This window comes from Amblyomma maculatum, chromosome 2, assembly GCF_055883805.1.
Source record: "Amblyomma maculatum isolate TAMU_Amacu chromosome 2, ASM5588380v1, whole genome shotgun sequence".
NCBI classification, from domain to species: Eukaryota; Metazoa; Arthropoda; class Arachnida; order Ixodida; family Ixodidae; genus Amblyomma; species Amblyomma maculatum.
The window spans coordinates 223,414,616-223,438,926 of record NC_139345.1 but is presented as its reverse complement, the minus strand read 5'-3'; the positions used below and the strand labels follow the sequence as shown (position 1 = coordinate 223,438,926).

The following is a 24,311-nucleotide window of genomic DNA, read 5'->3' as shown; positions in this document are numbered from 1 at the left end:
TGTCGTATGGTATGCTTTCTCCATACGAAGAAGACTGCAAGACAGTGCTGCTTATGTATAAATGCTTCACAGACCGTGTTTTCAAGGTGGACTAAATGGTCCGTTGTAGAGCATGCTTTTTTGAAACCACACTGGTGGATGTCTAGAAGTTCCCGAGATTGAAGGAAGAAGGTTAGCAAATAGCAAATATTTAAAACACTTTCAAAAGATTTTGCAAGGCAACTTGTAATGGCTATAGGTCTATAATTACCGGGGGCAGTGGTTGGCTTTCCGGGTTTAGGAAAGGCACAATAAATGCTTTCTTCCATGCCTCTGGGATCTTTCCATATACCCATATCTTATTGAAAAAATTCACAATGGCTCCTATCGCAGGTGTGGAAAGATGTGCTAGCATTTCCTAGTGTATTTCGTCCGGGCCAGGCGTCGTCGTTTTACCAGCAGCTAAAACGGTATTTATTTCTTGTACTGTGAGCAAAGAGTTGCAAGGTTCATTTCCACTCCCACTTGTTGGAAGTCTGTTTTTCAGCTGAAGTTTTTAAGAAGGATTTTGTGTAGTGTAATGAACTTGATACTGAAGAAAAGTGTTCGTCTAAAATGTCTGCCTGTTCTTCTATGCTCGTTTGCATGCTAGGATCTGTAATAAATGGAATTGTGAAAGGAGAGAAGCTTCCGTCAAGTTTACGAATTTGCTCCCACATTTTTTTTGATGTGATTGAACTATTTATAGAAAATATATATTTTTGCTAGGAAGACCTTTCGGCACTGCGGCGGACATATCGTACTTTGGCTCTTGCCTGAGAATTTATGAGATTTTCATCCATGGGGTGCCTGCGAAAAATTTCCCGTGCTTTGTTTTGTTTTCTTTTTGCTTCTTTACATTCTCGCGAATACCAGACCTTGTGATTTTTTTGCACAGCTCCTGAGGACTGTGGGATAGCTAAGTATGCCGCAGCTATGATGTAAGTTGTAATTTTTTCATTCAGCTCATCTACACTGAGGTGATCTAAATAAATGTTTTCAAGGTTAGCTTTTGATTGAAATAATGGCCAGTTAGCTAGGTGAAGCTTCCACCATCATGGTTTGTTAGGTGTGATGGCTGGCGAAGGTGTTAAGCTGATTATGACAGGGAAATGATCACTCCTCTGTGGGTTGTCCTGAACATCCCATTTAAAATCTGTAAAAATTGATGGTGAACTAAAAGACAGATCTAAGAAACTCATTGCTCCAGTACTTGGCGAGCAGCAAGTAGGTTTGCCAGTATTGAGCAGGCAAACATCATTGCACAAAATAAAATCTTCTAAAATACAGCCCCTGCTATCAGTTTGTTTACTGCCCCAAAAAATGGAATGTGCATTAAAATCTCCAACTACCAGATATGGCTCTGGTAGCTGTTTAAAAAGTGATTCCAGGTCATGAAGTGTAACATTAGAATGGGGTTCAATGTATACAGAACATAATGTTATTGTTTTGTAGTGCAGGATAGTGACCGCAACAGCCTAATAATTAGTTTTGAGGTCAATTTGATGAGTTGCAACTGAATTCTCCTCCTGATAACCTATTTGCTTGCTGTCGTTCACAGCGAAAGACTTTCTACTTTTTTAGAATGTTTGTGTGCTTAGGCCCTAGGTTTGTCTCCTGTAAACATAGAGCAACCGGGGCAAGTGAATTTATAAGATCGGTTACATCACTGTAATTTCTAATGAGCCCACGGCAGTTCCAGTGGACCAGAAATGCCATGTTCAACGATTTGTGAGGATGGAGCTAAAAACTTAGGTTTCCAGATTATCCAATCCTATTATTTTATTTCGCTCTCTTTTTTTTTTCCGTTCAAGAGAGTGCCGCCGCTGGAGCGGGGGCGAGTGAGGGATAGTATCCATCGCCTGTTCGGAGGTTTGCACACGAGCTGCGGGAGAAGAGATTTCAGGCTTTTCCTTCCGCGAAGAAGCCTTTTGGGCAGCCGGTTGAGGGGCCGGCTGGCCCCGTTTCTCAGCTGACAGGGCAGCTTTTGCTGTCCCTGTTTGAGATGGTCCTGCTTGCGGAATAACAGGAATCAGATCCAAGTGTGGCGCGTTGCCACCTTGGAGTAGTTTGTTTTCGCTGCGATAACAAACGGGTTTTTATCTTTGATTCGTTGACGTGCTTCTTTGAAGCTGATGTTTTCACTGTTATAATTTCTTTTTTCCATAACTGGCATGACCTAGAGTATGCGAGGTGGTTTGCACAATGCGGCGCAGCAGCACAGTCATCGGTACATGGTCCTTTGCAGCACATCTAGCACATGTTTTGCGGCCGCGGCAACTCTGTGAGCCATGGCCGAAACGTTGGCAGTTAAAGCAGCGTTTGGGGTTGGGTATGTAGTGTCGAACATTTACTTTGATGTACCCTACTTCAATTTATTCAGGAAGTTTGGAGGTTTCAAAAGTCAGGACAATATGTTTGGTAGGTATTTCCTTGTTGTCTTTCCTTATTTTAATCCAGTGCATGTTAGTCACTTTTTGTTCTTGTAGTCCCTCCAGCATTTCTTCCTCTGTGAGGTTCAAGAAGTTTCTTTCGGATATCACTCCACGGACAAAGTTCAGGGAGCTGTGTGCAGAAACTGTAATGGGGATTTCCCCAAAGTTCTCAAGCTGTGAAACTTTCGAGCATTGGACATGGTCCCGGACTTCCAGTAGAAGGTCTACACTGGCTAGTTTAGATACTTTGTATCCTCGTCCTAGTGTTTGGGTAAGAATCTTAGACAAGGAATGGGGATATCGTACGGGCTGGTTTTTCACTGTGGATTATGTGGAACTTGATGAACACTTCTGTTTTTTGTTGCAGAAAAAGTCAGATGCTGCTTCGGTCTGCCTTTTATTAAGGCGATCATTTGGTTTTGGGGAGGAATCAATAAAAAGGTATGCTGTTCGGCCATGGTGCCAGCCACCCACCATGGAGCCCAACAAGGGGATGGGACAGGAAACTCCTAACAAGTCCTGCCTCTGCCAGCTGTACACCATAACTATAACCTAATATGGGGTAACACAGGGTAGTTACTCCACACACGGTTAATCCTTGCCGCCAGGAAGTAAGGAAAAACAAGAAGAGAGTAGAGAACAGGAGTTGTAGGATGGAAGATAGGAAAGTGAAAGATGGAGGGGAGGTTAGGAAAAGGCGACTGCCGATTTCCCCCGGGTGGGTCAGCCTGGAGGTGCCGTCTGTAGGAAGCGTGAGCCAAAGTGGTGTGTTGTCTCCGCCGAGGGGCCTTAAAGGTCCAAACACTCAGCATCGGCTCAACCACCAGGATCCCCTTTTCCCCAGACACGACGATGCCACACACGGCTAAGCGTGGGTGCCCGGGGTCCGTGGTGTCGCACAAAACACACAAAACACACGAACACCCGTTTTAAAAGGTGCCCCCTCTGGGGTTCTGCTGTGTATCTTTTTCTTTAATACTGTATGTCCCCCTCCTTCTTGATGGCTGGCAGTAACTTTGAAAGAAACAAAGATAAATGTCCACAACCACCAGGCATACTGGAAAGTAAAAATAAACTACCAGTTCCCTGTAGCATAGCTACTGAATTGGACACAATTACGTGAATAGCAGGCTAATTTGCATAAACAGCCACAATTATAATCCAAAACAGCAAAAAACAGGTAGTAAGTAAAAGTGGTAAGGCACACACTCTTGCAGGCCAAGATGCGCCTGTCTGCGAAGCGTCAGCACTGCACAAGCTGACATATACCAGACGGAATTCACTCAACAAGCTTTCGTAAGTGCACACGATATGACGCAAACCGGACCGCATAAGCCCAGCATGTTACAGCAGACGCTGGAGAAGCGCGCCCAACACCACTCACCGACGCTTGGCTGGCGCCTTTTCGGCGCGATCCATGGCCCCGTCGACACAGGCCGTCAGCTCGGTCCAGTCGGCGTGCAGGCCACACTTCCAGCCCGTCGAGTAGCGGCTGAACAGCCACCAGCGCTGTCCGCCGCTGCCCGGGGGCCGCGCGCAGCGGCAGCGCTTACGGCCACGCATGCATTGGCAGGGGCGCTCGAGCTCCAGGTCGTGCACCAGATGCCGTCCGAACACGGTGCCGCCCGTCTTCTGGATGTGCAGGAACACCATCACATCCGCGCCGCGCATGTCGAACTCGAAGTCGTCGCGCAACATGTCCTCGAACGACAGCTTGCTAGGGCGGCCCTCGCGCGTCACGTATCGCGGAGGTCCCAGTCCCAGCACAGGGCCCTCAGGGCTGGACGGCAGCCGCGGGCACAGGTAGGCAGCCGCCAGGAGCAGGAACACGGCGAGCGCGCACAGCAGGGCCACGCTGCGGGCCATGCCAGCGCGCCGCCGCCAACATCAACGGGCGCGGCACGCCAGCGAGTGCAGCATCAACAAAGGCGCCCGATTACGCGCGAGAGGACGCGCGAGATGGTACGAGATGCGCTTGGCGCCAATTTCAAATTTCCCACCCCCAATTTGGGGTATTTCCTACAGCAGAATAGGAAAAACGCCACCATCCTGAAAAAGCTGCAGACGTATGTCGACCAGGTAACGGGGATATTCAGGCGAATCTCTCTCAGGAACAAAGGCCTCAGAGAACACTGCCTAATAAGTAGAGTGCATATTCAACTGCTGCTTGAAGCTGCGCAGCACACGTGGTCACTCAACGCAGGGGTGCATGATGGACTGGTAGGGCTAGGGCAACGGCTGCAGTGCAAGGCTAAATGAAGGGATCCTACTGCTCTTCGGTGCTCTCGCAATCTGTCGTTTATGCACCTGCCCGTCTGTCCGACGTAGGTTTTCCCACATGACAGAGGAATCTTGTAGACTACTTGTAATTCTCTACGTGCTGCTCTCGCAAAGTCGTGTGCACACTTTATGACCATCAGCGTGCAGGGCCAGATCGAACGCCTGAAAGCCGCCGGCTACCCGAATGAACTCCTGGCTTCGGTAGCGAATAAGCTGTTGCGGGAAGCGGAGAGTGAGGAACGAGGGCGATCACAACAATCCAGACGCCAGGAAGAAGGCCTGTTGCCGTTCCTTACATTCATGGTTTCTCCCACCGTCTGAAGAAGGTGGCAGGGAAGTGCGGCGTCCCTGTCGTCTTCTCTGCTCCTGAAAAGTTGTCGCGGCTTTGCCCTAAAGTGAATGGGCAAAAGAGTGGCATTGATGCATGCACGAAGAAGCATGACACCTGCTTCGTCTCCTGTAGAACGGGGGTAGTCTACAAGATTCCTCTGTCATGTGGGAAAACCTACGTCGGACAGACGGGCAGGTGCATAAACGACAGATTGCGAGAGCACCGAAGAGCAGTAGAATCCCTTGTAAAGAGTAGTCATTTAGCCTTGCCCTGCAGCCGTTGCCCTAGCCCTACCAGTCCATCATGCACCCCTGCGTTGAGCGACACACGTGTGCTGCGCAGCTTCAAGCAGCAATTGAGCAGGGAGATATTTGAGGCCCTTGAGATTCACAATCAAGGTGATAATTGTGTTAGCAGTAGCTCGGTTGTGCTGTCACCCAAAGAGCTGGAATTTTTAAAGAGGAGAATGACACGTGGCCATAGGTGATGAGGCTCTAATCTGTACGATAATGCAGAGGCGAAGGTTCGGGAGCATGCGTTCAAGGGATGGTGTTGTACAATTTTTGTATATATTGATGTTACGTCCATTAAACTATCAGATGAAGTTCAGCGTTTGTCCCTTGTCTTTCTCCTTTAGTCCTGTCTTTAATTTTACGCTGACAAAATATGCACTCTACTTATCAAGACCAACTAGCCCGTCTTTCTACGTTAACTTCCTAATAAAACTGCTTCGTGTCTTTGTAATCAGCAGGATAGCTTATGCCTTATGCCACCCCCTTTCTCAATCTCGCTCCTGGCGAAGTACAGAAGTTAGAGAAAATGATCAGAACGTAATTCGAAAGGGCTTTAGGCATCCCCCCCCCCCCCCCCAACTCGTCGACAGAGAAACTTCTAGCTATGGGAATGCATAATACCTGGGAAGAGATTGTTAGGATTGTTGTGCGGCTGTTAGGAACTTCGGCAAAGGCCTAATTTCCAAGCAGGCGGCGAGTCTACTGGGAAAGCACCCGCTAAACCGGGAGGTGTCAGTCATCTGGGTTCCAGCTCACGAGGGTCTACCAGGCAATGAGGCATCGCCTCGCTCGAGATGTATACACCCGAGCGGCCAGACTCCGCTACCCGGAGACAAAGACCCCCTTATCACCTACAAGGAGCTCTCTGAGACTCCCAGACTAAACAGAAGGATCTATCCACCACCAGATAGATCGAATACCCTCAGAATGCAGGGTCTGGCGAAAAATTCAGGCCAATCGTTTCTTTCCTCATGTTACTCTGCATAATGAGTTGACAGGGGACCCAGAGGCTTGCAATCTCTGCAACGTACCTCTGAGTCAAAATCACCTAATCTGACAATGCCCCGATTCTCCGGGAGCAAAAAAAACTGATCCCCTTGATCAAATTACCTGGGAGTCCTACATCCGCAGCCCAAACGTGGATGAACAAAAATCGTCCTACGCCTGGCGGAGGAGGCTTACTCCAAGACCTTCTCTGCGGCCACGGCGGAGGAAAGCCGGCAAGGACACCCTCCCCTTGGCCGAGCCCCTGCCCCGAGGTCCATGTCGGTGCAAATAAAGAATTCTCACTCACTCACTCAGAAGAGAGGGAGGCGAAGCGTGTTAGGCGGCCGGCGAAAGGACTTATGTCTCTGTGCTCCGACTAATCCGCTTACATCGGCGACCTGCTTCATCATACTCACCTGCTTTTCACCCTCGTGAACCATTGGTGTGTGCCCGAACTGCATCCACTCGGATATTATGTGCTGCAAAGGATTTTCGTGATTGTTTTTACGTGTTTTGTGCCGGACCTGAACCGCGGCCGCACAGTGCACGTGGACGGCCTGCGGCTCCGCCATGTCGGAGACGCCGGCCTCGGAAGAAGCCGGCTCCTCGCCTCGCAACCAAGCAAATAACGCTTCTATGGACGCACAAGAATTTTTGGCCGGGATAGGCGAAAATGGCTCCGCCATGTCGGAGACGCCGGCCTCGGAAGACGCCGGCTCCTCGCCTCGCAACCAAGCATGCAAGCTTCTATGGACGCACAAGAATTTTTGGCCGGGATAGGCGAAAATGGCTCCGCCATGCCGGAGACGCCGGCTCCTGGCCTCGCAACCAAGCAAGTAACGCTTCTATGGAGGAGGAGGAGGAAGCAACTTTATTTAACGCATTGCATTAAGCGTTAAGAATGTCCTGGGCCAGGGTCACCAAGGCCAACTGATCTTGCAGCTGGTCAGAGGCTAACCAAGCCCGCCACGTTGGGGGAGGAGGGTGTGGAAAGTGAGGAGATTGCAGGGCGACAGGGCATGAAAAGATGCAATGCTCCAAGTTTGCATAGTGTTCTGGGCAATTTAGGCATGCAGGGGAATGTATGATTCTGTATAGAAAAGATCGGGCAGGAGTAAGCAGTGTATTTAGTTGTATGCGTCTAAGAATGCGGATTTGCGTGGTAGTGAGAGATTTATCAGGAAGAGGAAGTGTACGGAGTGTTTCTCTAATGTTGTCGTAGTGAACGTTGATTTCTTTTTTGTAGTGAAGAGTAGTGTCCCACGGTGGTGGATAAGGCCAGGGAATCCCAGGCGCCCGGTGTTGAAGTTCGCGGGCGAGGCGATGCACTACCTCATTGCCTGGGATTCCAGCGTGACCAGGAATCCACCTCAGTGTTACAGTGTGGGGACGTAGTTTGGTAAGAGCTCTGTGTAGATCATCGTGTAGTTCTTCAGGAATGCGACCCGTGTGAATGGCGCGTATAGCTTGTATTGAATCAGTGTATATGGTATATCCTGAAGGGTTAGGGGGTGCTTGTGCGAGGTCTTGAATACTGATAACTATTGGTAGGGTCTCGAGAGTCGCTGTAGGAGGAGGATCTATGTAAGGACCGAGGGTATGCGTCACTACATCGCTACAGCTCTGAATTGAGTAAGCAGCCGCTTCGACGTTAGTTCGTGATGCATCTGTGTAGATGATCGTGGAATCTGTCGGGTGAACATGGTTGGAAACGCGAGCGGAACGTCTGCCTGTGTTAGTGTCGGGTGCAACGTTTTTTGGAATGGGGATTATTCTGAGGTTATCCGGGAGCGAAGAAGGAGGGGTAATTATAGGAAGGTCTATAGGTTTGAGTGCAACCTGCTGTAGTATCCAATGTCCTTGTTTGGTGCTAGAAAGACGTGCCATTTGCCGGTCGCGATGTTGTTGTATGAGGTCTCCCAGGGGCAAGAACAGCCCCGTAGAGTATAGGCGCTCCGTGGACGTATGTACAGGGACGTTAAGGGCGGCCTTGTACAATATGTGAAGCGCAACCTCAATCTGATGTCTTTGGCGACAAGTTAGTGTAAGGTAAGGAATCGTATATAAAATTTTGCTAAGTGCTAATGCGTGGACAAGCTGCCTGACTTGACCCTCGCGTAGCCCGGCGTGCTTATTGACTATATGCGGCGAACTATATGCGTAAGCTGATTGCAAACTTTAACGGTTGTAGATACATTGGCCTGATTGGTTGACTCATGGATATGAAGTCCGAGGATCCGGCAGGATGATACACGAGGGATGGGGTGACCTGCCATTGTGAGATTGATCAGCTGGTTATGTTGGCGTTGATAGCGAGTTTTTGCAATCAGCAGCAATACGGATTTTTCAGGTGCGGGAGATAGCCCTACTTTATCAAGGTAACTAACGACTGCATCGATACCTTGCTGTAGGGTCTCCTCTACTGCTCCAGGAGACCCAGAAGTGCACCAAAGAGTAAGGTCGTCTGCATAGAATGTGTGTTTTAGGTTTGGGATAGACGCTAAAGTACGAGATAGGGGAGCCATTGCAAGGTTAAAAAGGGTGGGTGACAGAATAGCGCCCTGAGGAGTACCACGTGTGAGGGGGAAAGGATCAGATATCGAATCGGGGAGACGGAACTTGGCCGTACGGTCGCGGAGAAATGCTACATCCATACATCTTTGGACCACAGCCAGTAGAGGCAAGGATGTTTAATAGAGGATCGTGGGCAAGGTTATCAAAAGCTTTTCGCACATCAAGGGGCACTATGGCTTGGATCTGGGAAGTGGGCGGAGGGTCTAATTCGTGCATGAGGAGAAAAAATAGGTCCTGAGTAGACACACCTTTTCGGAAGCCAATTTGTTGAGGGGGAAAGAAATCTATGGATTCAAGATGAGTCTCGAGCCGATTGAGCACCATCCGCTCCATGGTTTTTCCCAGACATGATGTTAAAGAAACTGGGCGGAGGTTTTCAAGCGCAGGTTTTTTGCCTGGCTTTGGAAGTAGGGTTATAAGTGATTGTTTCCAAGATGCTGGGAGTGTGCTTTCTTCCCAATGTAAGTTTATAATGCTGAGAAAATGTTCTTTGTCCTTGTCAGAGAGATTTCGAATGAGTGAGTATGTAATCTGGTCTTCACCTGGGACTGACTTCCGCTTTAGCTGTTCTAGCGCCCAGTCGAGATCCCAGAGGGTAAACGGCTGATCGAGTTCTACATTGGAAGCACCAGTGTACGGAGTATAAAGGCTGGGTAGGGGAGGAGGAATGTAGAGATCGCGGAGTGTGGCTGTTAAGGCATCCGCGCCTAGTTGATAGTGCTTCTCGAGAGTGGGAACAGGCGCCGGTTGAGGCCCGAGTAGTTCTCTGAGTAAATGCCAGGTTCTTTTTTGATTTAGTGTGCCGTTAATGGTGTTACAAATTTTGTTCCATTGATTGGTGTCAAGTGTAAAGCAGTGTTCTTTAACCTGTCGCGTCAATTCGGTGACTCGGTCGGAGAGGCGAGCATTGTTGGGCTGAGTGCGAAGAGTGCGCAAGAGTCGTTTCCGCCTCTTCCAGATGCGTACAAGGTAAGGGTCTGGATTATCTGACGGGGCTGAAGTGGAACTCTCCTGCGTAGCTTGTTTCTGAGCATGTTTGAGTGCTTTTGTCCAGCTCTGAAGACTGCCAGTAGTATGAGAGGTGTCGCGTATAGTGCGAAAGGTATTCCAGTTTGTGTGGGAAATTTTACGTTTACGCGGACGGGTACGGCTAGGGACAGTGATGTTAATAATGTAATGGTCGCTGAGCAATTTTTCATCTGTAACTTGCCAGGTGACCTCTCGCAGTCCGCGGCCCACTGTGAGGTCTGGCATGGTGGATTGTTGGTTCCTGTAACCTTCCCGGGTAATGGAGTTTGGGGTGTTATAAACAGTTAATTGAGCTCCGTTTAATGCGTCGTTGAGTATACGGCCAGGTCGGAAGGTGTGTGGGGAGCCCCAGATAACGTGCGGGGCTTTAAAATCCCCACCTATCAAGAAGTCGGAGTCTCGAAACAATCTTGAAGTAAAGTGCATTAGTGGTTTGAAAAGCGTGTACTCTGTAGGAGGGTTATAAAAATTTAGAATGGACAAAGGGCGAGATAAGTGATCAGAATACAGTGTAAATGCAATAAGGTGATGTTCAAGACGACTGGGGACTTCAATGGCCTCAAATCGGATGTCCCGACGAATATAAGTGCTCACTAATGGGGCACAGTCGCTGTCATGCGCTGCATGCAGGGCACGGTATCCCGGAATACCTTTAAGAGCACGCGATTCTTGAATGAGAATGACTTGGGGCTGCGAGGGTAAAGTCAGGAGCCATTGGATAAAGTGTTCGCTTGGTACGCAGGTTTCTGCTATTCCACTGTACAATGTGTATGTGATTGTTCCCTGCCATTCTTAAGCTACGTTAGCGCGCTTCTCGGGAGGGACAGAAGAGGATGCAGCAGTTGCTTCAGGGGGTGTAGATGGACGGGGCCGTTTAAGAGAATGATTTAGGAAATCCATGCGTTCGTCATCCTGCAGGAGATTGCTAAGGAGGGTATGCATGAGTTCGAATGCTTGGCGAATGGCGGAAATTTCTTCTGCAAGGTACCAGATAATAGGGTCATTTCGATCTTTTATGTGGCGCATATAATTCTCAGATGTGATAACTGGTGTGGAATCGGAAGATGTATAAGAGAAAGGTTTGGGAGGGGAAATGGGAAGTGGCGGGGTCGGCTTACCCGGTGGTGGGAGCGTAGCTGGCTTGAGAAGCGGACGTGGGACAGCTGGCAGTTCTTGAACTTCTTGATGCCAGACATTGGTCCGAGGGGGTAGTGCCGTCTCTTGATTTGCATGTGACAGAGGGGGGAAGTCCTCGCGAGTCGGAGGATGAAGGGGTTGCGTGTTCTTCTTGCCAGGGTGACCAGACATTTTCTGTCGCGTAGTCAATAATCGCTTTGTAGTGGGACGCTGGGAATTAGATGGCTTTTTCTGGTCTTGGACAGAAGGTTCCAGCTGTTCCCTGAGACTCTTCCTTCGGTCATATGCAGCCTTGTGACTCTTTTGGTCTTGTTGTTTCTGTACAGGGCAGGTGAGGTCAAAAGTTGGGTGGGTTCCACCGCAGTGGAAGCAATAGGCGGAGCAACGATGTGGTTCATCTTGTTGGCTGAGCTGGGCTGAGCAGGTGGGGCAGCGTTGATATGTCGGAGGGTGAGGGCAGTTCAGCAGCCGATGACCATATTCACGGCACCTGCTGCACTTCAAAGCATTTGGTCTTTCAGGCTTGCATCTGTACAAGACGCGGCGGAACAGAATTTGTCGAGGTACATGGGTGCCTTCAAAAGTTATTAATACAGACTCGGTCTTTCCCATCATACGAGCGGACAGGATCGTCGCATGCCACGATTCAAGGCTTTCTAAAAGTTCGGCTTCTGAAAGACCTTTCTCGATTCCATGAATTACGCCCCGGCACGATGCCACCGGGGCCGTCATGTAAGATTGGATGTTATGAGTTTTGGCTCGGATGGATAACGAGGAAAGTGCTGCTACCTTTCGGGCGGTCAATTCGTTGGTGGTCTTCAGAAGGATGACATTCTGGTGGTATTTGATTTGTAGAGTCAGAGCCTGTCGCTCATGTGGCGCCAAGTCTGCTGCTGAGGAAATTTCTTGAAGAATTTCGTAGGGTTTAACCTGGGAGATATTGAGTGTACTTGGTGCCCTGATTACGACAGTTTTCAGCGTTGAGAAATGTGTCGCCGGAATCTTTTGTTTGCCTTTCCTCTTTGGGGTAATCCAGTCAGACGCATCGAAATCTTCAGAGGTATGAGCGCGTTCTTCTCTGCCGTCTGAGGCATTGGCGCGTGCTTCGGCAGCGTGGGCACGTGTTTCTCCAGGAAATTCATCGACGGCACGTGGCGGCGGCGGTGCCGTTGCCATGGTAACACAATCGAGATCCGTGGCAAGGCTTAGCGAGCCTCGGGCATCATCTTTTCGTCTGGGATAGGTGCAGATTACCGGAAAATCAGGCTCAGAAGGAAATATGTTTCTGAGGAACAAGCGGAAAAAGTTAAAGCGGCGAATGACGCGAGAGCGACGAAGCTGCTAGCGAAAAAGACGCTCAAGGAAGCGAAAACTTCAATTGTCCGGACTTTCGGTCGGTTCCTAGCCAAAAAGCTACCCAGACGGCCACTGACGTCCGACGGACAACCGAACTCGGCCGCAACTCGGCGGCCGATTTCGGACGTCCGCCGGAATTCCGGCGTACGTACGAAAGCGGATGGTCGAATCCGTTCGCCCAGCGGACAGCCGCCGTTCGTCCGCCACTGGATTTGGTTTTACACAGCTATGATATAGTTTGTAGTCGTCGTGCTCGTCTGAACTGCATATAAATCAGTAATGCCGTCAAGTCTGCATTATATGATGCCAGAGCGAATAGATGCGATAGAAAGCGTTTCCATTAAACAGTTGTTTTTTTTATTTTCCGCATGTTTCATCGTTGAATTCTTCCATCAAAACTTTTTTAATAAACGTTAAATGAACATTAAACATTTTTCTATCATGATGCTTCGGTGAAATTTTAATCAGTGGCTGAATAGACGCAGCAAGCAGCAAGCTCAAAAAGAACGAAACCGAACCTATCCTCAAAAATATCTGAAATGAGCCAATCCAATCCACCTGACAAGTTGAAGTTTAGTCATGGAAGATCGCTTCACGTTTCCGTGTTCTGCATTTTCTGCGCAGTTACAAATACCTACGGCTGTAATGCACTGCTAGCATTGTTTTTGCTGTGGCTTGGTGCGGCTGGCACACTTTGTTCACCCGCCGATTCCAAAGTAAGTATTTCACCGAACTTTTGTTTCTTTAGTGGAACTTTTCGATGCACCGATGGTGCTGAGCTTTTGGGTAAGGAAACAGCTCTGTACAGCAGCCGAACGGTCGAGTGTTTTAGGCGAGACTGACAGGATGGCTCCGCGCCGACTAACTAAAGTGCAGCCTCAAGTCTGAGGGCCATCTTTCTCGGCATTACTGGACGCTGCGCCAGTAAGCCGCGCAACTTCTCGTGTCTCTGATAAAGGAGTGCCTGCCTGAGCTTTAAAGGAGTTACTTTGTTAACCATGCGCTACGTGCTGAGTTGTAAAAACTATACGAGAAAACTTTTGCACTCGAGCCTATCGTGCGACATGCCTACACTTGTGAAAACGTCGCGAGCTTTTTTTTTTTTTTTTTTTTTTTTTTTTTTTTTTTTTTTTTTGACAGCCGCTGATTTTTCTCTCTTGAGCTTTACGGCAACTACAGTTTCTAGAGGGAACGGCTGTAGCTGCTAAACTAAAGGATTAGTACTCTCCTTCAGCTTTGACAAACCAGGACAGCACCTTGCGCATGTTGGTTATGCATGTGGGACCGAACCGCGCAGAACAACCGGACAAGGAGATGAGAGAAAAAAAAAAGTCAGCACTTGTCTTTTTCTTGCCCCTTTGTTCTGCGCTGTTCTGGCATGAATTTGACATACCGCCGCCGCGATACAGTTGGGCTGTGAGCTCTGGTGCCTGCAACGCCTTCTTTTATGCAAAACAGGCATACTGGGAGGCCATGCAAGCCGCGGGCTCTATTAAAAAAAAAAAAAAAATAGAAAAAAAAAAAACCCGAGATGAGCAAAAGTGAGATGAAAACAAAATTGTTGTTGCCTTGTCCTTACAGATATTCAAAGGCTCCTCAGAACTTCACTGCATTATTGACAGCGAGATAATGCCAAAGCTACACTAGAGCCATGCAGCACCTTATAGTGCATGATACTGAGCTTGTCTCGCACTGAAAGCTCTTACCATGTTCTTAGATTATCATATTAAAGTAGCTTTAAACCCATGCTTGTTAATACAGTGATAGCCATAAATTGAATCTAGGGCATCATGCTCACATCATCATCATCAGCCTGATTATACCCACTGCAGGGCGAAGGCCTCTCCCATATCTCTCCACTTAACCCGGTTCTGTGCTAGCTGCATCCACTTGACCCCTGCGAACTTCTTAATCTCATCCGCCCACCTAACTTTCTGCCGCCCCCTGCTACGCTTTCCTTCCCTTGGAATCCAGTTTGTTACCCTCAGCGACCATCGGTTATCCTCTCTTCGCACTACATGTCCTGCCCATGTCCATTTCTTCTTCTTAATTTCCACTAGAATGTTGTTAACTTGAGTTATTTCTCTGACCCACTCTGCACGCTTTCTATCTCTTAATGTTACCCCTACCATTTTTCGTTCCATAGCCCTCTGGGTTGTCCTCAACTTAAGTAGAACTCTCTTGGTTAGCCTCCACGTTTCAGCCCCATAGGTGAGTACAGGCAAGATGCAACTGTTGTATACTTTCCTCTTGAGCGATACCGGTAAGCTGCTAGTCATAATCTGCGAGTGCTTGCCAAATGCGCTCCATCCCAATCTTATTCTTCTTGTTATTTCCTTTTCATGATCCGGATCTGCGGTTACTACCTGTCCTAAGTAGATATATTCGCCTACTACTTCCAGTATTTCGCTACCTAATGTAAACTCCTGTTCCTTCCCGAGGCTGTTGAACATTACCTTAGTCTTCTGCATATTGATTTTCAAGCCTACCTTTCTACTTTTCCTGTCTAGGTCATCAATCATTATTTGCAGTTCATCTCCCGAGTTGCTTAGCAAGGCAATGTCATCAGCAAATCGCAGATTACTGAGGTATTCTCCATCTACCCTTATCCCTAACTGCTCCCATTCCAAGTCTCTGAATACTTCCTCTAAACAAGCTGTGAATAGTACTGGGGAGATTGTGTCTCCTTGCCTAACACCTTTCTTTATGGGAATTTTGTTGCTTTCTTTATGTAGAACTATGGTTGCTGTGCAGCCACTATATATATCTTCCAGCACTTTCACGTACGGCTCGTCTACCCCCTGATTTCGCAATGCCTGCATCACCGCCGAGGTTTCAACTGAGTCAAATGCTTTTTCGTAATCAATGAATGCTATGTATAAGGGCTGGTTATATTCCGAGCATTTTTCTATCACCTGATTGATGGTATGGATATGATCGATAGTAGAGTACCGTTTCCGAAACCCTGCTTGATCCTTTGCTTGATTGCAGTCTAAGGTTGTCCTGATTCTATTAGCGATTACCTTAGTAAATACCTTATACGTAACAGACAGTAAGCTGATTGGTCTGTAATTTTTAAGGTCCTTAGAGTCCCCTTTCTTGTGAATGAGGATAATGTTTGCATTCTTCCATGCTTCCGGTACCGTCGATGACACCAGGCACTGCGTATACAGGGTGGCCAGTTTTTCTAGCACGATATCCCCCCCGTTCTTCAGCAAATCTGTAGTTATCTGATCCTCTCCAGCTGATTTCCCCCTTTTCATAGTTTCTAGTGCTTTCTTGACCTCGTCCTTCGTCACTGGTGGAACGTCTGACTGTTTTTCCCTACCGCCAATCTCATTACGGTCCTGACTACTTTGGCTACTGTAGAGATCTGTATAGAACTCCTCGGCTACTTTGACTATCTTGTCCATATTAGTGATGACGTTGCCCGCCTTGTCCCTTATCGCATACATCTGGTTTTTGCCTATGCCCAATTTCTTCTTTACCGCTTTAAGGCTTCCCCCGTTCTTTACAGCATGCTCAATTTTCTCCATGTTATACTTCCTTATATCGGCCACCTTGCGCTTATTGATTATCTTTGATATCTCGGCCAATTCGATCTGGTCTGTTGGATTGGAAGCTTTCATACTCTGCCGTTTCTTAATCAAATCTTTCGTCTCCTTAGACAGCTTACCGGTATCCTCTCTAACTATCCTACCGCCTACTTCTACCGCGCACTCAGTAATGATATCTCTGAAATTATTGTTCCTTGCCTCTAGGGTAATGTCGCCATCCTCAGTTAGAGCTGAATACCTATTCTGTAGCGAGATCCTGAATTCTTCTGCCCTCCCCCTCACCGCTAATTCGTTGATGGGTTTCTTTCTTACTAATCTATTGCGTTCCTTCTTCAGATTTAGGTTAATTCGGGACCTCACCATCCTGTGGTCACTACATCGAACTTTCCCGATTACCTCTACATCCTGCACAATGGCGGGGGTTGAACACATTATGAAGTCGATTTCATTTTTAGTCTCTCCGTTAGGACTTTTCCATGTCCATTTTCGGTTCTTCCTTTTGCTGAAGAAGGTATTCATGATTCGTAAGTTATTGCGCTCTGCAAACTCAACTAGTAACTCCCCTCTGCTATTCCTAGAACTAATGCCATAGTCACCTACTGCCTTGTCTCCTGCCTGTTTTTTCCCTACCTTGGCATTGAAGTCGCCCATTAGTACAGTATACTGCGTCTTTACTTTTCGCATTGCCGATTCTACATCTTCATAGAAGCTTTCAACTGCCTGGTCATCATAACTACATGTAGGTGCATAGGCCTGTACAACCTTCAGTTTATACCGTTTATTAAGTCTAATTACGATGCCTGCAACCCTCTCATTAATACTATAGAATTCATCTATATTACCCGCTATATACTTATTGACAAGGAAACCTACTCCTAGTTGTCGCCTTTCTGGTAAACCTCGATAACACAGTACATGCCCATCCTTCAGTACAGTATATGCCTCATTCGGCCTCCTAACCTCACTAAGCCCTATGCTCACATACAAGGCTTCTGATAACCGCTGGTCACATGATGTGGGCTATAGCAGAAACCTGTACCTGATCATCTTACAAGCATTTGTGCAATTGATGCTTTTAATGTGTTGTAAAAGTTTTTGTGTTCTGTTTCTGTATGGGAATGCTTTCCTTATTCAAGGCTAACATTTGGCTTGCTACAGCAAAACCTGTACCTAGTCATCCTAAAAACAACACCGCAGTTGGTGCTTTTAGTGTGTTGTAAAAGTATTTGTGTTCTGCTTCTGTATGGCAATGCTTTTCTCGTTGAAGACTAGCATGAGGCTTCCAAAAATTTTTCAGATGCCATTTGCTGTAGCCGATTTCGTAGGCCAACAGGAAGCAGCACTTCATGGAAAACTGTCATCCACGGGGAAAAAACAGCAACATCTTTTTGCATTCTCATTTCTTTGGTATGGCTAAAAGTGAGTATTGTATCATTATCTATATTATTAATATTGAATCATGATTGTCAGTGTTGAAGTTGTTTGAGCGTGATGATTTTAAACACGCAGGACATCCCTTCGACATTAAGGTTTTAGCTTGTTTACATGTAGGATGTAGAACTGGTTTCAACAAACTTTATGCAGCAAATTCTTTTTACATTGTCCACCATGTTACTTTTTGTCATTGTCCATTGAAGTAAATAACCAGTATTTTACGTTTACACAGTCGTCCACTCTTAGCTTGAATGGGAATGTGTGGCATGCAGTTTGCAAAATAGCAATGCATCCGTCACAGCCATGCATCAAGGCTAAGTGGCTTGTGCGTAGAGGGACCAGCCGCTCCAGCTTCACGTCATCCGCCTCTTTGCTCCGGTGTGCAGACGTGCATTGAGGCAAAGTGGTTTATGTGTAGAGAAACCAGGAGCTTCTTTGTCACATCTGGCTGTTTGTTACGGTGTGCAGATGCGCATCGAGGCAAGGCTGATGTGTAGAGGGACCAGGAGCTGCTGCTTAACGTCCTTCGCCTCTTTACTACAGTGCACAGCCGTGCATTGATGCTAAGTGGCTTGTGCATGGAGGGCCCAGGAGCTGCAGCCTCACGTCTGCCTCTTCGCTCAGGTACGTAGGTGCGTATTGAGGCAAAATGGCTTATGCATAGAGGGACCAGGAGCAGCTGTGTGGCGTAGTGTGTATATTTGCTATGGTGCGTATCGAAGTACAATGGGGGGCTCATGTGTAAAGTACCATGAGCTGCTGCGTCATGTCGTCTGCCTCTTTACTATGGTGCGCAGGCATGCATCAAGGCAAAGTGGCTTATGCGTAGAAGGACCAGGAGCTGTTGCTTCACATCTGCTATGATGCGCAGCTGCGTAATGTGGGTGGTGGTGGAAAACATTTCCATCAGATACAAATACAGGAGGTTACTCACTAGCTGACCCTGAGGGGGCCTGTCCTGACAAAAACAAGGGGTCCCTAGTTTGGGACCCCAGGGGTGGTAGAGGGACTAGAGGCTGGTACTTCACGCTGTCTGCCTCTTCGCTACGGTGTGCGGCTGCGATGGATGCAGTGGCATCTCAAAAAGTGCATGCCACGCACTCGCATGTTCAGCCTGAGTGGACGACTGTGTACCTGCTATAGCTTTGTTATTCATAGAATAAACCTAGGCCAAGTTGGATAAATTATAGCTCACCTCATATGTGGTCAGCAAAGAAAAGCCACTCCAGAAAATCTGATGCATTTACTGTCATAGGATTCTTATTCATATACATGCTACTGACAAGTCAGATTCTTCACCCTCAGAAATGCCAGAAAAACAACCAAGGGTGCGTCTGTAATAGTCTAGCTTGCTCTTTCTCTGCAGACTTGAGTCAGATGTGTGTTCCATTGCTGTGGGTGTGACAGGTGTGAATCTGTGATTTTAAGCTTGCAACAAGTATGTTATTGTAGTTTAAAGGCAAAACGGTACTAATAATCGTAGCCCCCCGTGGCCTTTATCCCCTTTTAATAGTGTTGCTAGACACTGAATTATTAGTTTACTCTGCACTGTTTCTGTCTAGTTAATGTGCGGAGATGTACATATATTTATATGACTTGGAGTTGTCGACTTTGCACTTAGAAACATTGTAGCGTTATCTGATGTGTTGCTTTCATTTCTTTAATGATTTCTGTAAGGGATCGGTGGGTATGCTAGGCACCATTATTAGTCTGCTCTTTTTGGGTCACCTGTTCAATGCCCAGCTGCGGCCGTCTCCCACTTGCCCTCGGACAGGAGGCGGAGAGACGCGCACAGAGAGGCAGCTACAGCAGCTACAGTGCTTAACGGAAACGTAGGCAGAGAGGGAAAGAAGTCCCCTCTTCCGAGGACTTTGCTGTCGCACTCGAAGACGCGGGGACAGGCAGTTTGTTCTCGTTGCTGTGTCATGTAGGGGGCTCATGTTTATTTAAGGAGCTTTACAAACAGTATACAACTAAGGGGTCCTTAGTACTAAGCGTACTAAGGGGTCCTTAGTACGCTGACTAGACCCATCACCCGCAGGCAGCACAGCTTTGAAACGAGTACCTCTTTTGGAAGAACTGCTTATTGTTCAAAGAAAAAACACTGTCAGGTTGAAGGGTGTAAAGGCCCTCTTCCTTGTTGGGGAGCCCATAAAAGTGACAATTATTCAGTGTAGGCGCGCTGAGTGGGGTCTCGTTGAGGATTCCAACCCTGGATGTCAACAATGGTGGGAGATGGCGGCGTTGAAAAAGGGCAAGTGTGTAACAGTGACGGTATGATGCGGAGCGGGAGGATGTGGGTTGGCTCTTCTGATGTGGTCCGCAATGGTGCTGACTCGGACGCCAATAATTGCAATAATTGCCCTGTAAAAGGAGCCGCCAAGGGTGCAAGCTTTGGGCAATGGTTGCGCACGTGGGACACCGTTTTTATGGGTTCTAATTTTTTTTCTTTTTTTATTTCCTAGGGGAGAGAGTTTGGCATGTGACCTAGTGAGCCAATCATTTCGAGGTCCATTCTCTAAATTCCGTTTGTTGTGAAACGAATTTGTTGTCCCTTTTGCATTGCTTGTATTAGGGAGAGAGTGAAGAACCTTATGAAAGTGGAAAGACATGCCAAAATGTTTGTTAGCCAGTCATGTGTGAGTTCGTTGTCATTGGGGATAAGAAATGTGGGCGGAGTCCTGAAGTTAATGAAACAGCCCCGCGGCCTGGAGAACTCTCCGTGTGCAAGTTGTTGTGGCCAGATGCAGTAAATTCACTATTTTCATTTCTATATAACATGCCTTTCTGAAGATGGTGAGCTCTTTTGTCCAATCCTATAAGAAAGCAGCAAAGCGCTCCCAAATCTTCCACAAAACTGTGTGATATCTTTAATGCTAACTGCGGCTTGGTGTCACTCAAAGCATGTAGTTGAGGTAGATTTCTTCCCCCCCCCCCCCCCTCTTTTTGTTCGTTCAAATGAGGACCAGCGGACACTAACTCTTGCTTTTGTAATGGCCTAGGTCCCGCCTTAAGGCAGTACTCCAATGTCAATACCATTTTTATAGCTATGGCTGTCCAGCAGCACTAATGTCTTTTATACACTTCTTTTACTAATCTCTTACCCAAATGGTGGCTTATACTGCGAGGGCGTAAGTCTCTGGACAGTATGTCTGGAGATTTTGGACTAGAATCGCAATGTAAACGAATTGTGACCTTATTTCTCTTGCACACATGAAAGAACTAACGTTCAACTTTCACATAGACAAGTATGGTCAGAGTTTCCTGGTCGATGTGAAAGTTATGTGCTTTGATTGCAGTTTGTGTAGTCCACGCACTTTTGTCCCCGATATTACATAGGGGCAAATTAGGCGCCTTTACAGGGGCAGTTTCGTTACCTTCCCCATAAAAAAGCTACAGTGTTTCTTGTAAACAGCTGGCTGCATTTATAAAGACCATTATTTTTTTGTAATTTGTTGTATGTATGTATGTATAACTTTATCAGGGAGCCGGCAAACGACGGGTCAAAGCGTCGTGACGCTGGCCAAGCGTCTACCCGGGGTTAATGCGTAGTTGAGAAATCCATGACATACATGCACAGCTGGTTGCCAGAATTATGCAACCATATTTCAGTAACTAACATCCATGCTGCATGCTGCCGGTAATACATCAGGAGCTTGTGGTTGTCAGCTTTTTGTGTTTTGTGTAACTATAAGCCTTGCTATTGTAATGTCACATATCGCGCTGTGGGTAAACAAATAACTTTACTTTTAACTCTTGTAGAAGCATGAACACTGCGCAATCACTGCGGCGGGCTATGCTTCCACATTGGGCTTTAGCCACATGTCAAATGTCTATCTTTATTCTGCTGCAGCAGCTTGCATGTTATCAGATAAGTTACTTCGTCGCAGCTGCTCTAAGGAGACGCTTTCTAGACGCTTGTAGCCTAGATGTTGATGTCGATATACCCCTGACACGCCCAGGGAATGTCTTCGGTAGAGGGTACATGGAAACCAGCGAAATGTGCAGCTTACAGAACAAAAAGGTAACAATTTTAAATGATGTTATTGTTGATCACTTCTTTTCAGAGCAGGAACAATGACTTTAGAAATCTGCCTGTTAAACCGCTCAAAATGCAGGTTTCTGCCGCCAATGCGTACCTGTGTAATACTGCAATGCTCTGGCTGTGCTTTATACAGGGGTGTGAAACTCCCTATACCTCCCAGCGGCCACGAATTACAGACGCTAGCGCCAAACTCCCCATTATAGGATTATAGCGGGAGGGGGCGCGTAAAAAATGGACATGACGGGGGAGGCCGTATAGCGGACTGGTCCAAAAAAACGGTGCGCTGAAGGGGGTGTCGGTAGGTTGCTTCAAGCAGCGCGGATCGCGCGCTCGCGTGCGCCCGCTCCCGGGAAAACGCTCTGCCCGTGGATTTTCTACCGCATCATCGTTCTGCCTCGGCGCGACCGGCTCGCGGCAGGAACAGTGTGATGGAAAGAAAAACCACAAGCATAGCGCTCTCGAGGGCACAGGCGCTCGCGAGCAAGCGTACCCGACCGCAGCAAGAAATAGCACTTAGAACAGCAGATATTGTTTCTCTTTTTTATTAACTGCATGTGAAACAGAAAATGAAAAGATGCGACAAGGTATCCCTCACACACACGCACTTTACATAGCTAACAGTTTACAGTAGTGTTATGTGTTCTGCGCTAACATTGTAATCTTGCATGCTTGCTTTATCACTACAAAAGAACCCGGTTTGCCGGCACTGTTTCTGTCAGCATGTGTACAGTTGATATGAAATTAAATAAATGATGCAACATATTCATTCTACGCATTCCATACCATCAAAGCAATGTAGAAACATGAGCAAATAGCTGCTTTCTAGTTACCTAGTGGTTGGTATTTGATGCAAGTAATCACATGTCACTGTGCTATACATAACCAAAATGCATGATTAAAAATTTACACTACCCTTCCTGGAAGAACCGTCTTCTTCGAAACGCACGTCTCTCCACAGTACATGAAGGTAACAAGTTCAACAACACGAAACACAGCAGATATCGCCGACTGTAATGGCCAGCACAATCAGCAGACGAGATGGGTCCACGCAACTGGAGGTGCACGCCGATAAGTCTCTCGTCTCACGAAGGGGCGAAGAGCCAGCAGGAATGAGATGCACAGAGTAAAAGAACCGCGACGAAAAATCGCGACTTTGGCCAACACACAGAGAATTCACAGCGCCAGGCTACGCAGACGACGGTTCTAATTCAAAACGAGCGGAGTAGTAACGGTTGCAGCGGTTCACACGAGGACGAAGCCACGCAGCGCAGTCGGCGGCGCCGTCAGTGCGAGGGGAAAATTTAGGCGCGAGGGAGAAGTCCTCCTCCCAGCTTTTTCTTTCCTCCTTTCGCCCCCGCTTGGGAGAATTAGACGGGACGGAAGTGCCCCTGAGTTTCCGCGGCCTGCTTTATATTCATATACAGCATCCTTTATGCTTAGTTTCTTTGCATGTGCACTCCATGTCTTGGGCATTGCTGAGGGCGCATAGCAGCAAGCATAACATGCCATGTTTGGTCAGAGTGGCATGTTCAAAGAGACGACATAAAAACATTAAAATACTGAATGCCAGGTTCTGGTCAAACTACGTTTGTATCTTGTTAGTCTGTATGGGTTTTGCTGGAGTTATATGACCTTTCTATATAGTATGTGACAGTTCTGAATGGAGATGCATGCATACAGTGCCATCTGGAAAAAGCAATTGAGAGAAACTGGCAGTTGCCCTTGGAGATGTGTAATCAAAGTTCAGCACAGATAACGTGAATTTCATTTTCCCTTCTATTGCAGGAGGAGCCCAACCTGCTCTTTCCATCTTAGGCCTGAAAGACCAGCAACAGCTGATCGAGCAAATGCACAGGATAGTAACTGCTCCTGGAATCCCGGCCTGCGGAGGCCGCCCACAGAGAACTCGATCATCTCCTCGCTAATTCCGAAATATTAGGTTTCAATAAATACCCTTTCCTCCACCACCTCCCCAAGAGAAGAGCTGTCACGGCCCAGGATAATTAAAAAAAATGATTCAAGTAGATTCTTAATACTCCAGTTAGCCTGCATTTTACCATGCCATTAACATTGATATTTTTTTAGTGTAGACTATTTATGCATGCAGTTTTTGCAATAAAGCCAAAAAAAAATGCTTTTTTTACAACCCCGTATGCTGGTATGCACTTCGCATGTTTTCAGGAATGATGCATTTGTGTAAAGCTCAGCTAGCATATGTGCCTCTTTGATGGAAGTTTTAATTGCACACTGCTGTTCAGTGCTTTGTGTGTGAAAGTAAAGCAGACAACAGGATACTTGAACCTGTTGCATATTGTCTGCTTTACTCTCACGACAAAGGCATTGAGCATTAGTATGTGACTGAAATTTCCATGGCACATGCTTGCTGAGCTTTACACAAATGTTATTGGCAAATTTTTACACCAATAGCGGGCCCTGCAAGCAAGTTCCGGGAAACGTCCGAATGTCCGCCTCCGGCTGTCCGTCGGCCGTCCGTGGGACGCGATCCGGATCCACGAACGATAGTCCGACGGACGTCCGCTGTACGTATATCGAACATAACCGGACTTCCGTCGGATGTCCGAAGGTCCGAAAACGGACGTCCGTCGGTCGACCGTCGGACGTCTATGGCCGTCTGGGTATCAAATTCAGCACATGAGGAGTCAGAATGATCCTAGGTACTTGCCGAATGACGTGAGTTGGGCGATGGAGGTCCCAGGGTTGATGGTCTGGCAAAAAGACGGTAAATTCCGGAGCTCGATGTTCCGCCGTCTGTTCTAGTCGACGCCACCTAGCGTCGGTCCCGAACAGATCCTTCTATGGACGCACAAGAAGTTT

The 24,311-nt window shown here is 47.4% G+C and overlaps 1 protein-coding gene and 2 long non-coding RNA genes across 7 annotated transcripts in view; 1 reads left to right on the top strand and 2 right to left on the bottom strand.

The window, feature by feature from the left end:
- LOC146201370 (heparan-sulfate 6-O-sulfotransferase 1-like) overlaps positions 1-4,376 on the bottom strand; it is a 119,301-nt gene extending 114,925 nt beyond the window's left edge. For all 5 annotated transcript variants that reach the window (XM_084595795.1, XM_084595796.1, XM_084595797.1 and 2 more), the window contains exon 1: positions 3,838-4,376. In XM_084595795.1, the coding sequence (XP_084451921.1) occupies positions 3,838-4,319 (482 nt within the window). In that variant the 5' untranslated portion in view covers positions 4,320-4,376. The remainder of the gene's footprint in view (positions 1-3,837) is intronic.
- LOC146201362 (uncharacterized) overlaps positions 1-24,311 on the bottom strand; it is a 408,702-nt gene that overhangs the window by 278,642 nt on the left and 105,749 nt on the right. The gene's annotated exons all lie outside the window — the stretch shown is intronic.
- LOC146201369 (uncharacterized) lies at positions 13,002-24,116 on the top strand. Its single transcript, XR_014705324.1, has 4 exons — positions 13,002-13,156; positions 17,295-17,416; positions 17,900-18,055; positions 23,262-24,116. It is a non-coding gene; the product is annotated as an uncharacterized LOC146201369 (long non-coding RNA).